Genomic DNA, 11,718 nt, shown 5'->3' with positions numbered 1-11,718 from the left:
TGACACATCCCCTGGACCATAAAAAAGTGGTCCAGGAGATCTCCTCTCCTATAGCTAGGGGATGGAGGAAGGGCAGATCTTTACGGTCCAGGGGATGGTCCCTTGGCTTGGATTGGTGAAATGAATGGTCCTCATTCATAAAATAGGTGAAGACCATTTATCCCCATCAATCCATATCATCCTCTGGACCGCAAAAAGCGGTCCAGAGGATCTGGGCCCGATGGAGGATATAAAGAGTTCAGATTCTCTATACCCATTTCTCTATGTCCCCGTGTCTTATTATCGATGATTAAATTTCAAGGATGCTTTGCACATCATGAGAATATTGCACATATATTAAAGATATCATAATATCTTGAGATTTAATCTGATCCGTCCGATCGATAACGAGACATGGGGATAGAAAAAAATAGGGGATCTGAACTGGGATATAAAACCAAGCCATTCTCTGATTTACACCGGTAATCTGTTAGAATTTCCGTGGCCGGATCTGCCAACTGAAAAACAAAATTTGTGAAACTTCTGGGGTAAAGCAAAATTTTCCAACGATAAAAATCCCTTCGCAGCTTCTCTCACGACTTGGAATTGGATTCCGTTGGAAAGCCCTCGTTCAGCATGCGGCGGACCGCTTCATCTCTCCTTCTCAAATCCCTCTCCACCTTCTCCACCGAAACCCTCAACCGCCGACCGATTCCCCTCCTGCTCCCTTTACCTTCGGCCGTCCCAGTTAGATGGCGCCCGCTTCTTTCGAATCAAGGCCGTCTCGGCTTCTCCACCGGCGGGGCGGCGGTCGATTACCTCAAGGAAGTGGACGAGATAAACTTAAAGTTCGCGGAGGCCAGGGAGGAGATCGAATCCGCTATGGAGTCGAAGGAGACGATTTACTTCGACGAGGAGGCGGAGTGCGCTCGCGAGGCGGTAAAGACGGTGCTGGACATGTTCGAGGGGCTTCTGGGTAGGCTGCCAGAGAAAGACCAGACGGCGCTGAAAAGGTCGATGGGCCTTAAGATCGAGCAGCTGAAGGCGGAGTTCAAACAGCTGGATGATGAATGATTCTAGAGGTGAGTCTTCTTCTTCTTCTTCTTCACTGTTGTCGGATCTGTCTTTGTTTGAAATCTACTTTTTCATCAGTAAAATTCTGTTCTCGCATTCACTGCGTTAAACATTCGATTCCATCGGATTAAATTGCAATAATATATGTATTCTTCCCAGTGGATCAGGTTTGTGTTATCGTTGTTGTACTCTTGTGCATTACTGAGGGGGATGGTGGTTTTGAAAGGATAAATGTGTAAGCCTTTGTGTATTCTAGCTGAATTCTGAACAATTTGCATTTGTAGAAAAGGAAGTAGAGATTGAAGTTGAATGATACAACTAAATTACAAGATTTGGGTTGGTATTCCCTAGAAGATTAAACTAGTTTGCTTTGACTCTGTCATGTCAAGTTTTTTCTCATCAGAGTTATTTTCTCTACATTCATCATGGAGTGTTATTGATATCTATGACATTCTTATTCTCTTTAATCACTGTAGTTGTTTTGATTATTAGACCTTATTGTAAATAATATCTGATACAATGAAAGTTAATATACTCCGAAGGCAATTTGTGATATCCTCATGGTTGTCAATATTCACATTTTTCACATAGTTATGTATGTAGTCTGTACATATATACCTCTTATCTTGCAGTTGGTTTAAGTTATAGTCTAGGTTTGTTTCGAGTAAAGGCTATTCGAGAATCTCTCGATGATTTGTTGAAGAAATTAACTAATCACTTCAGTTGACATGAGTGGCAATCATCTATTGGACAAAAACAATTGTATACTTCTATGGTGCTTATAAATGGACTAGATTTGACACAATATATGTAACCGTGCTACATTAATTCACAAATAGCAGGGCTAAGTGAAGTGACTATTGGCGATAAACTTGTATCATAGCAAACACACACTAAACATGAGAATGCAAAGAGATTTATTTGGAAATGTATACCCTTGATGTATTAAGGTGAAAAAACATGGGAGAGAATGAACTACTATTTAAATTTGAAAATTTTCATATTAATTTTCTCCATGATCTCCAAAATCATCTTGGATGAAATATGATTTATCAGATAAGCTATAGATTAGTACCAAACGACAATACATAAATCTAGAGCCCATTGTTGTTGTGAATATTAATAGCACAACCAGATTTGGTTAGCAATGTGAAAAATCTCCTCTTTGTGAAATGTGGCACAAAACTCTTATCCTTGCTCGAGGACCAGTACAAGCACTCTGATGTCCTCTTTTCAATTTCTAGGTGGCTTCAAGGTTCTAGCTTGTTGTTGTGCAGACATCTATTCGTCATAGAGCTCTTTAATACTTTTAATGCATTCTTGTTTTAGTGTACACTTTTAATTCTCTAGTTAACCTCTACAAACCACTAAGTTATATTGCGTAGTCGTCTTTTCCAAAAGTTAGGTGAATCATCTTCATACATTTAGCACTAACTATTGCATATGTTTTGTAAATGGTGCATCATAGTTTTCCTTTTGCTACCACTATTGATGATTTTCTCAGTTTCTGTTCTTTGCAATGTTAAAAAACCTCTATTAGTCCACAGAAATGTAATGCACCTTGTATTTGTCTGAATTTGCATATCATTATTTCCAGTAAAGAGAGATTCATTTGTCCAAAGCCTCTAGGGTCTAGGTGCATGCTTAGTTAAATGTTTTTTCTTCGTGTCTTTTATCTTTGACTTATCATTTGACGCTCACTTCATGCTCTTTATGACGAGTTTGTTCATCAAATTCACCTCCAATCCACTAGAATCAACATCCAATCATTACATTTAGTTGACTCCTCAATCAATTGACATATTTTAGTTGATTAGTTTTAGTGGGTGATCCCTCCTCCACTTGAAGTTCCTATGACTCGAGACAAGTTGTACTCTGATCAAAAGCTTCATATGATCATATCAAACCGCCAGATAGCCTACCCCATACCTAATTAAACACTTTAGTTACTTACAATAATGTTGCTTAATGATAAATGCATACATGTAGGTGCTCAACACCTAATGTTTGACATTCTGGAGTTCACCTTTTATTAGGTTTTCGATCCATCGAATGCATCAACCTCCTTGAGCTCGTTCCATACCATTAGATACTCCATGCTTATAAGTCCACCTCTTTTGAGGTCACCAAGCCATCGAGCACACAAACTATGCAATCACATGCTTCATGCCATACAGTCTACATCATGTAAGGCCTTTGGTTCTTCAAATGCACCAAAATCTTCTAGTTTGCTATGCGATCCAACTTGACCACATTGAGTCAACTAACTCCACGAGGTTCACATGCATTGTTTTAAGTCATTGCACACTGGATGCACATATTAATAACCCATACAAAATTTAACTTCTTATTGTCAAATATATCATATTAACTTGGTCGAATTTGGCCACATTCAAACATTATTTTCCCAGCAACAATAACTTGAAAACTATTTAATATGTTGGACATGTTCCACCAAGTAATAGAGTCCAACAAGCATACTAACAACAAGAAGAAGAGTACAATAAAAGTCATATATCATTTTTCTATTGCTTGGTTGACTTGCGTTCCTGTAGTTGAACATCAATACATCAGAGTTGTTTGTAAACAAATTGTCCGTAGGGGACAAATAAAAGACCAAAGTTTGAATTTTAATAGGGATAAATATTATGGAAGTCGGTCTTTAAATGTGCATAAATTATGCTTTGGAATAACTCGGTAGGCGAAGCTGGAGGGAAGACCGTCTGCCTCTAAGATTAATCGAGCAAAACTTGGACACTTGGATTATAAAAATAAAAATAAAAACTTGATATTTAGCCCCCATAGGTTGTTGGTCCTCTAGCGGCTGGCTAGAAGGGGAGGGGGGCTTCCTCAAACTTCGGACTAAGTTAGGCAAAATACTTGTAAAACAACAAAAAAGAAATGAATAAAATAAAGATAGAGGCAATAAAGATTTACTTGGTTTGCAATCAGAGGATTACTAAACCAAGACAAATAAAGCTCACTAAATCTCCTTCTTCCAAAGGTGGAGTAGCCTCTTACAACGTTGAAAGCGTAAAAAGTAGAGAACAAAACTAGAAGTGTAAGCACAGAAGTTGTTACAACTGTTGTTCTAACTACAGAAATCAAGACTGCATTTATAGGCCTAATCCAAGCACCTGGAAGGGTTCTTGGCGCCTGGACGTGGATAAAATTTTATCAGTGTCGCAATGGATTGCGACGAAACGGGTTTGGATAAAATTTCTGGTCTGGCCGCTTGGAGGGGTTTCGGGCGCCCGGACCGCCTTCGCAAAGGGGCGCCTTGGCGAGGCGTCCTAGATAAAGCAGACCGGTCCGGGTGCCCCACAGTTAACTTCAAGTTCACTTTTCGTCCGGGTCTTCCACTTTGGCTCCGTTCGCTTGGGTGATTTCGGTCATCCAGAATTGGGCTCACCCTAACCCATTTTTCGGCCTTCTCGAGCGGTCTTCCACTCCGACTTCTCGTCCCTCGGAAACACCACGCGCCTCCTTCTCATCTTCCAGTGTACTCTTCCGCAGCGCCTCGTCCCTTTGACGCACCGAGTCCGTCGGCTCTCTCTTGTGTCGTCCTTCTCTCTAGCTGTGTCTTTCGTTCGACTTCCTGTGCTCCTAAGTTCCTGCACACTTAGACACAAGATATTAAAATAACAACAGGACCTAACTTGGCTTGGTTGATAACATCAAAACCATCACGGGATACTTACATAGGTTTGGTAAAATAGTAAAATAATACAAACAAACAAGAGGATTAGAGTTCAAATCATAATAGTGACAAATGTTATGGAGGTCTATCTCGAATCATAAGTTGTATTATGAAATTATTTTATAGTTGAATCAGGGAGATAGACGAGGTCGTCTATCTGAATTATTGTCTTAAAAAAGAGTAGTTTGTAATACAAGGAACAAAATTTTACCCGGAAATGACTTCTAATTAGTTGGCCAAGATTAACTTATTCTCAATTATGATGATATAATCATTTTTAATATATTAACACAATTTGTTATATTACTTTAGAAAATCACGCATATGAAGTAAGAACTAATCATTACAATTTCCTCTCATTCGGCTAAAAAACTATAAGTAATGCATAAAGCTGAGTTGATGCAGGACAGTAAAAAGAAAAAAAACACCAATTTTGGATGAAGAATTAAAGGCAGTGATAAAATAAGACATTCCACAACCAAATAAGCTCACATAATCTCACCAGAATCATACAAGTATGCAATTCTTAAAAACTCTTGAACACCAGAATCATATAAATATGCAATTCTCAAAAACTCTTGAATCTTCCTTAGTCGAACTGATTCACTCGCTTGTTAAATGCATCGATGTGCTCTTTGGAGACGCATCTGGCTATCAGCCGGGTGCCCTCAAAAGGCACCGGTGCTTTCAGAAGAATGCAGGAAGCAATGTAGTCGTTGTTGGTAAATGGACCACAATACACCGGAACCCCCCATCCATAGTCAACTTCTGAGAATCCCAGCTTAGTCCAATCTGAGATGTATATGGTTTCATAGTTGAATGTCATGCTGAAGGGATCAACTTCGAACTCATCATTAGCCCACTTCTGGACGTCGGTTGCCATCTGGTCCTTGGCCTCCTTGATCAAGTCCACAATCTCGACGACTGACAAGGTATTAATCTTCCCACTCGTTGCTAAGACTTTCACTGGGAAGATTGAATTGCCACAGTAGCCTTTGTCGATCTTCAAAATATGGCGAGTGCTCGCGAAGAAACACAGGCGGATATTGACATCAGGATCCGAGTAAATAGCCCTAGTGCGGCATTGCCAAACTTTGGCGATTATGATGTCAAAGGTGGAACACCATTTGCCATTGCTGTGCACCTTGTACTGCTTTTTTAGTTGGTTGAGATAGCGTGTGGGGAAGTCGACCGCAGAGTACTCCAAGGCCAGCTTGGGCAAGTCGGGGAGCGGAGCAGGTTTGATCTTTGGATTGGGAGAGCTGTCCCGGTTCCAGACAGGCTTGACGATCGGCTCCGGGAGGCCACGAGCAAGGTCACCGATGGCGGAAATGACCTGTGCCGATCCTAAGCCATCAGCAAATGCATGGTTGGTCCTTAGACCCATGACGAACCCACCACATGTGAACTCGGTGACCTATTGTTTTGATGCAATTACCAGAAATAGTTAGGAGTAGATAATTGCATCATTGCAATAGCCAAAGAACCGGCTTAGTATGAAGTTATTTATGTTCATTCAATATAAAAGGTCAATTAAATAAATAAGTTTAAATATCTCATTAAATAAAATAAATAAGTTGTTGAACTTATTAATGTTGATTAACAATGTTCACAAATAGAAAGTTTGTGATCTGTTTGTAAACTATATTCATCAATAAAGTTTTTGTTAATATGATAAGCAAACAAAGAAACTCTCAAAATCAGATTCACTAATCAACTAAAAAAAAGTTGAAAAATATAAAAATTTCAAACAAATTGAGAGTTCGATAATATTTAACAAATTAATTTCAAGTCAAACTTGAAATAAATTTAAGCTCATAAAAAGAGGTCAAGTTAAGCTTGAATTTGAACAACTGTTTCAACGGTTTGGTTCGTTTTGGATAAAGTTTGACTCGTTTACCTGCCATTCCCAAAGTCATGCTTGGCTAGCTAAACGTTTGTTTAGCTAAACATGCGTTCAAATTTATTTATTTAGTTAAATAAATTGTATTGAACCAATATAAATAAATTTTTATTAAATCAAACATCAAGTTTTTTCATGAAGGCTCGATTTATTTACTGCCGTATCCAGAGACCAGAATGCATAAATCCGTCTTTTGAATCGATATGGCAACAGATCAATTTCAACAACAAAGAATCAGCAGATTTATAGCATTCACTTTTTGTTCCTCCAATCTAACAAGATTCACGTTATACTGAACTGAGGCTTACCTGAATCATCACCAAAGTGTTGGCGGGGCTGGTCTCCAGCTCAGTGTAGGGCAGGATGTCATTCTGCCCGAGCATCATGGGACGCTCCAGGTAGTTGACGTCGGCGAGGCTGCAGTCGGCGGAGGCAGCCACAAACCAGACGCCATCACCGGTGCACTCAATCCGGGGCTCGCAGCCCTCCGGCTGCACAATCCTACCCGCAATGGGGTAGTAATGCACCAACGCCCGGGCTAGCGCCTTGCGGATGACCCCAGCGGGATCCTTGCCGTACTTGAAGATGTGAAGGGAGTCGACTAGGCCGCGGTGGGTCGGGTAGCGGCCGATCCAGTCAAGGTTCAGCGAGCCCGGGGGCGTCGGCTCCGCAGGCCGGACGTAGCCCTCGGAGATCTTGGTGACGGTGAAGCCCATTGAGCAGCCGGAAGTCGGTGCTGGCTTTGCTTTGCTTGGCTTGGCGTCTTATTCGTTGTAATTATATAACGGATCGTATCGTACCATGCGATTAATTCAATTCACCGAAATTTCCAACTAATTAATTAATTCATTAAAACCTCGATTAAAAAATTGGAGAATTTTTAATTTGCATCGTTGACTTTTTGTTGGAGAGACCTTATTTTATTTTTATTGTACAAATTATTAGGTTAAAATTTAATATAAAATAATTAATGAATACGGCGGTGGGCCGTGGTTATCAATCACGTGGGTCAATGGTCAAGGGTTGTTAAAAATAAATTGTAAATAATATCTATGATATTTAAATAGATTCAAACTTCCAAAATATAAATAATTTTCGGTTCGAAATAAAAACTGATCTTAAATAATAGAAAAAAAATATTATGAGCTTAAATTTAATTTTAAAAATTATCAAATTTGAGTTTAATTAAAATTTAATAATTTTAAATATCAATCAAATATTTTTTTGAACGGATTCAAAAAGTCAAGGAAAAACTTGGATTCGCTTACCCTCTTAATAGAATTAAAGGAGAATCAAGGAACTAATATTCAAAAAGTTGAAAAATAGATATTATATGTGATATTCAAATTCTGCTCAAAGTTTGAATATATAAATAATTTTAAATTTTAATTCAAAAAAATGGAACTATAATTTAAAATAGTTCAAAATTAAATTTAGTTCGATTCATTCAAAATGAAATTAGAGTATCTTCTAAAAATAATCGAATAAAATATTATAAATTTAAATTTATTTGAATTTATACTTTTTGATATGAAATAAATAATTTTCAAAGCTTTAGATTTTGCCCCTAGTTGAGTAGTACTTTGGACCGAAGAAATTTAGCCTTATCGGCCTGCCCTAAACCTAGATCGACTTTCTAGATCGAAGCTCATTTCCATAAAGAGCTATGATACATTCAAGGAAGAGGTGTTGTTATCATGAGATTTGGGGTTCGAAGTTTGGTAAAATCGAGGTAAATGTCTCCCTTATGTGTTAGTCATTATTCCAAAGACTAGTAACCGTCCATGGTTTACCTCCTCCATGTTGGTCCTGGAACGAGTTGGCGGGGACGCTGGGGCGAGCGTATTCGTCTTTTGCCACTATGATACACTCAAGTAAAAATCTCAATGAAATGTTCAAGGATAGACACATAAATTCATGACCTACTATTTCACTTTTTGTGGATCCCATCATTTTATGTGTCTATTAAGTATTTCATTAAGATTCTTTCTCGATGATATCATTTTTCTTCGCATTACCTAAAGCAGTTTACTGAGACATGCCCTAACTCACTATTTCAATCCCTCGTTTTATTTCTCATAATTATTTTAAGCGTTGAGTTGTTGGCTTTCATTTGAAAAGGAATTTAGGTGTAAAGTTGTTATAGTGTGATTTGTGATCGTAAATTCGTGTTATAGAAAGTCGTTTAAAATGTAGAAAAAGATTACATATAATAAATCTAATATGATCCATTGAAAAAACGTCGTGCACTGACTTTTTCTTTTTTTTTAAGTCGGTTTTGAACCTGCAACTTATATTTGATAGCTGCTTAGCATAAATCTGATCACTCAATTTGTTAACTTGATTTTATTTATAAATTTAAAAAACAAAAACAATTGAAGCCATATTTGTTACAAAATTATAAAAATTCATGCTAAATTTAAGATTATGCAACAAGTAATAAGTAATTATCTCTGGATGTTCTATCTAAAAAGTAAAATAATAATAATAATAATAGTAATAATAATAGTAATACTGGAGATTATTGTTTTGTTGAAATTGAGTTGTTTCATTCAATCAAGTTAATAACTTGATTGACCAAAATGAATAGGTATTGATGTGCAAACTCAACCATAACATTAATGCATAACCCAACAAATTAAACGTGACCATTAAGAGTAATGAATGCATACTTCATGTAGGATCCGAAAGAATGTTAGAGGAGGGATGAATAGCAATCGTCGAAAAATTTAAATTAAAATTAAGTTACGCAGCGGAAAACGGAAGAAACAAACAACACTAACATAAGTTGATTTTACTTGGTTCGGAGCTTTCGATGACTCCTACTCTAAGGCTCGCACTCGTCGAGTGTTTTCGTTGGGCAATCCACTAATAGTTCACAAAAATGTGTTTCAAGATAAGTACAAGAACTAAAAAATAAGGTTACCGACAATAAGGAAAATATGAAAATTTGAGTTGTCGGTTGTCAGAGGAGTTTCATAGTGTCGCAGAAGCTTTTTCGGAGCACCAAGCAAGAAATATGTTTCAAGAACTAAAAAATAAGGTTACCGACAACAAGGAAAATATGAAAATTTGAGTCGCCGGTTGTCAGAGGAACTTCACAGTGTCGCAGGAGCTTTTTCGGAGAACCGAGCAAGAAGAAAACTTGTCGCAATTGTTGTTCTGAAGCTCCGAGTCGAAGGCCTTTAAATAGGTCCATTTCGGGTGCCTGAACCACGTGGTTCGGCCAATCGACGCACTCCACGTCAACTTGTGAATGATTTTTTGGATTTCGAGCGTCTGGATCGAGTTTGGGTGCCCAGATCGCCTGGGCGCCCTCGGCACCCACTGGGCGAGCCTACTCCGGGCGCTCGAACCAGCTCCAGGTGCCCGAACCCTTTTCTTCAGCATCTTCCACCTGCATGAAAAGCTTAGTCCAAACAATCGAAAAATATATTTTACCCTGCAAAACAGAGTTAGCACAACATGATAAAATATGAGTATTAATTAGATCCCGTCTCCACGAGACCAGGACATAGTCAAGATCTCAACTTAGATTTCCCAGATGGACCTAAGTTGGATCGACACTTATAGTTCCCTCAACGGGGAACGCGTCCTCACTGGATTTCTCCTCTAGTTGCTTACCTTCACTTACCATTTGCAATCACTTGACTTATTTCAAATTCTTGTTCCATTAAAGTTCTAAATTCTTGTAAAAAGTTTGAGTTGGTTGAGTCAAAAAATTATGTCGTCTACATATACTTGGGCTATAAAGATATCTTGTTTAACTGATTTTACAAATAAAGTTGAATCAATTTGACCTGGTTGAACTCTTTAGAGATTAGGTAGGAGGTCAGTCTTTCATACCAGGCCATAGGTGCTTGTTTAAGACCATACAATACTTTCTTAAGTTTAAAGACATGGTCAGGATTGATCTATATTTTCAAATCCGAGTGGTTGACCTATATAAACTTTTTCTTTTATTAGCTCATTTAGAAAGGCAAATTTAACATCCATTTGATAAAGTTTAAAACCTTTATAGGCTGCATAGCTCAGTAGCATTCTGATGGACTCAAATCTAGCCACTAGAGCATATGTTTCATCATAGTCAAATCCCTCTATTTGACTAAACCCTTTGGCTACTAGTCTAGCCTTATTTCTTAAAATTTCCTTATTTTCACTTAGTTTATTTCTGAATACCCATTTTGTTTCTATTACCTTTTTATTATTAGGTAGTGGTACTAAGTCTCAGACTTCATTTTTCTCAAATTGGGTCAGTTCTTCCTGCATGGCTATGATTCAGTTCGATTTTATAAATTAATGATATTAGACTTAGATTTCTAAAAGATGATCTAGTCTGAACTCTTAGGTCTGGGTCACCTATAATTTGTTCAACTGGGTGGTCTGAGCTAGTTCTTATTGTTCTAGCCTAAGTTTGTGTTTGTTCATTTTATATGGTATATTTTGTTCAATTTCATATTCGTCAATTGGATTTTCACTTGCTCCCCCTCGATCAGTGCTAGCTCTAGTGAAATCAATTGGTTGGTGTTGCGGTTGAGTTGAGTTAGTTTCTTTAGTAATTTCGTCGAATTTTACATTGGTTGTTTCCTCAATTCTTAGGGTAGTTTTATTGTAAACTCTATATTCTCTAATGTTTAGGGAGTACCCTATAAAGATTCTATTTTCTACTTTTGATGTAAATTTTTCTAAATATTCTCTTGTGTTTAGTATGTATGCAGGACATCCAAATACCTTAAAGTATTTAATACTAGGTAATTTATTATAGTAGATTTCGAATGGAGTTTTATTATATATTTTTTATTTATTGTTGTTCTATTTTGGATATAGCAAGTTGTACTAACAACGTTTGTTCAAAAATATTTTGGTAATTGATATTCATTAAGCATTATTCTAGTGGCTTCTTGAAGAGTTCTATTTTTTCTTTCTACTATTCCATTTTGTCGAGGTGTATAAAGACATGAGAATTCTTGCATGTACCCATTTTCTAGACAGAGTTTTGTAGACATATGATTCTTAAATTTTTCACTGTTGTCTCTCCTAATTCTTTTAATTTTCGAGTCTT

The 11,718-nt window shown here is 37.4% G+C and overlaps 2 protein-coding genes across 4 annotated transcripts; one reads left to right on the top strand and one right to left on the bottom strand.

Moving 5' to 3' along the window:
* The first annotated feature begins 575 nt into the window (after nt 1-575).
* LOC122037032 (embryogenesis-like protein) lies at nt 576-1,610 on the top strand. 3 transcript variants are annotated; one of them, XM_042596486.1, is made up of 2 exons: nt 576-1,061; nt 1,338-1,610. In XM_042596486.1, the coding sequence occupies exon 1, from the start codon at nt 616-618 to the stop codon at nt 1,051-1,053; it is 438 nt and encodes a 145-aa protein (XP_042452420.1). In that variant the 5' UTR covers nt 576-615; the 3' UTR covers nt 1,054-1,061; nt 1,338-1,610. The 3 variants fall into 3 exon arrangements, with proteins under 3 accessions (XP_042452420.1, XP_042452419.1, XP_042452418.1); XM_042596485.1 differs by lacking the exon at nt 1,338-1,610 and adding an exon at nt 1,221-1,303; XM_042596484.1 differs by lacking the exon at nt 1,338-1,610 and adding an exon at nt 1,213-1,303.
* Nucleotides 1,611-5,151: 3,541 nt separating this feature from the next.
* LOC122037033 (acyl transferase 9-like) lies at nt 5,152-7,403 on the bottom strand. The gene is made up of 2 exons (XM_042596487.1): nt 6,965-7,403; nt 5,152-6,170 (listed from the first exon to the last, which is right to left on the bottom strand). Exons 1-2 carry the CDS (start codon nt 7,370-7,372, stop codon nt 5,343-5,345), a joined length of 1,236 nt encoding a protein of 411 aa, XP_042452421.1. The 5' UTR covers nt 7,373-7,403; the 3' UTR covers nt 5,152-5,342.
* Nucleotides 7,404-11,718: the final 4,315 nt, after the last annotated feature.

The sequence above is a fragment of the Zingiber officinale genome, unplaced genomic scaffold (genome assembly GCF_018446385.1).
Source record: "Zingiber officinale cultivar Zhangliang unplaced genomic scaffold, Zo_v1.1 ctg230, whole genome shotgun sequence".
Classification (NCBI taxonomy): Eukaryota; Viridiplantae; Streptophyta; class Magnoliopsida; order Zingiberales; family Zingiberaceae; genus Zingiber; species Zingiber officinale.
Note: the sequence above shows the minus strand (reverse complement) of the source record. Positions and strands in the feature narration are given on the sequence as shown.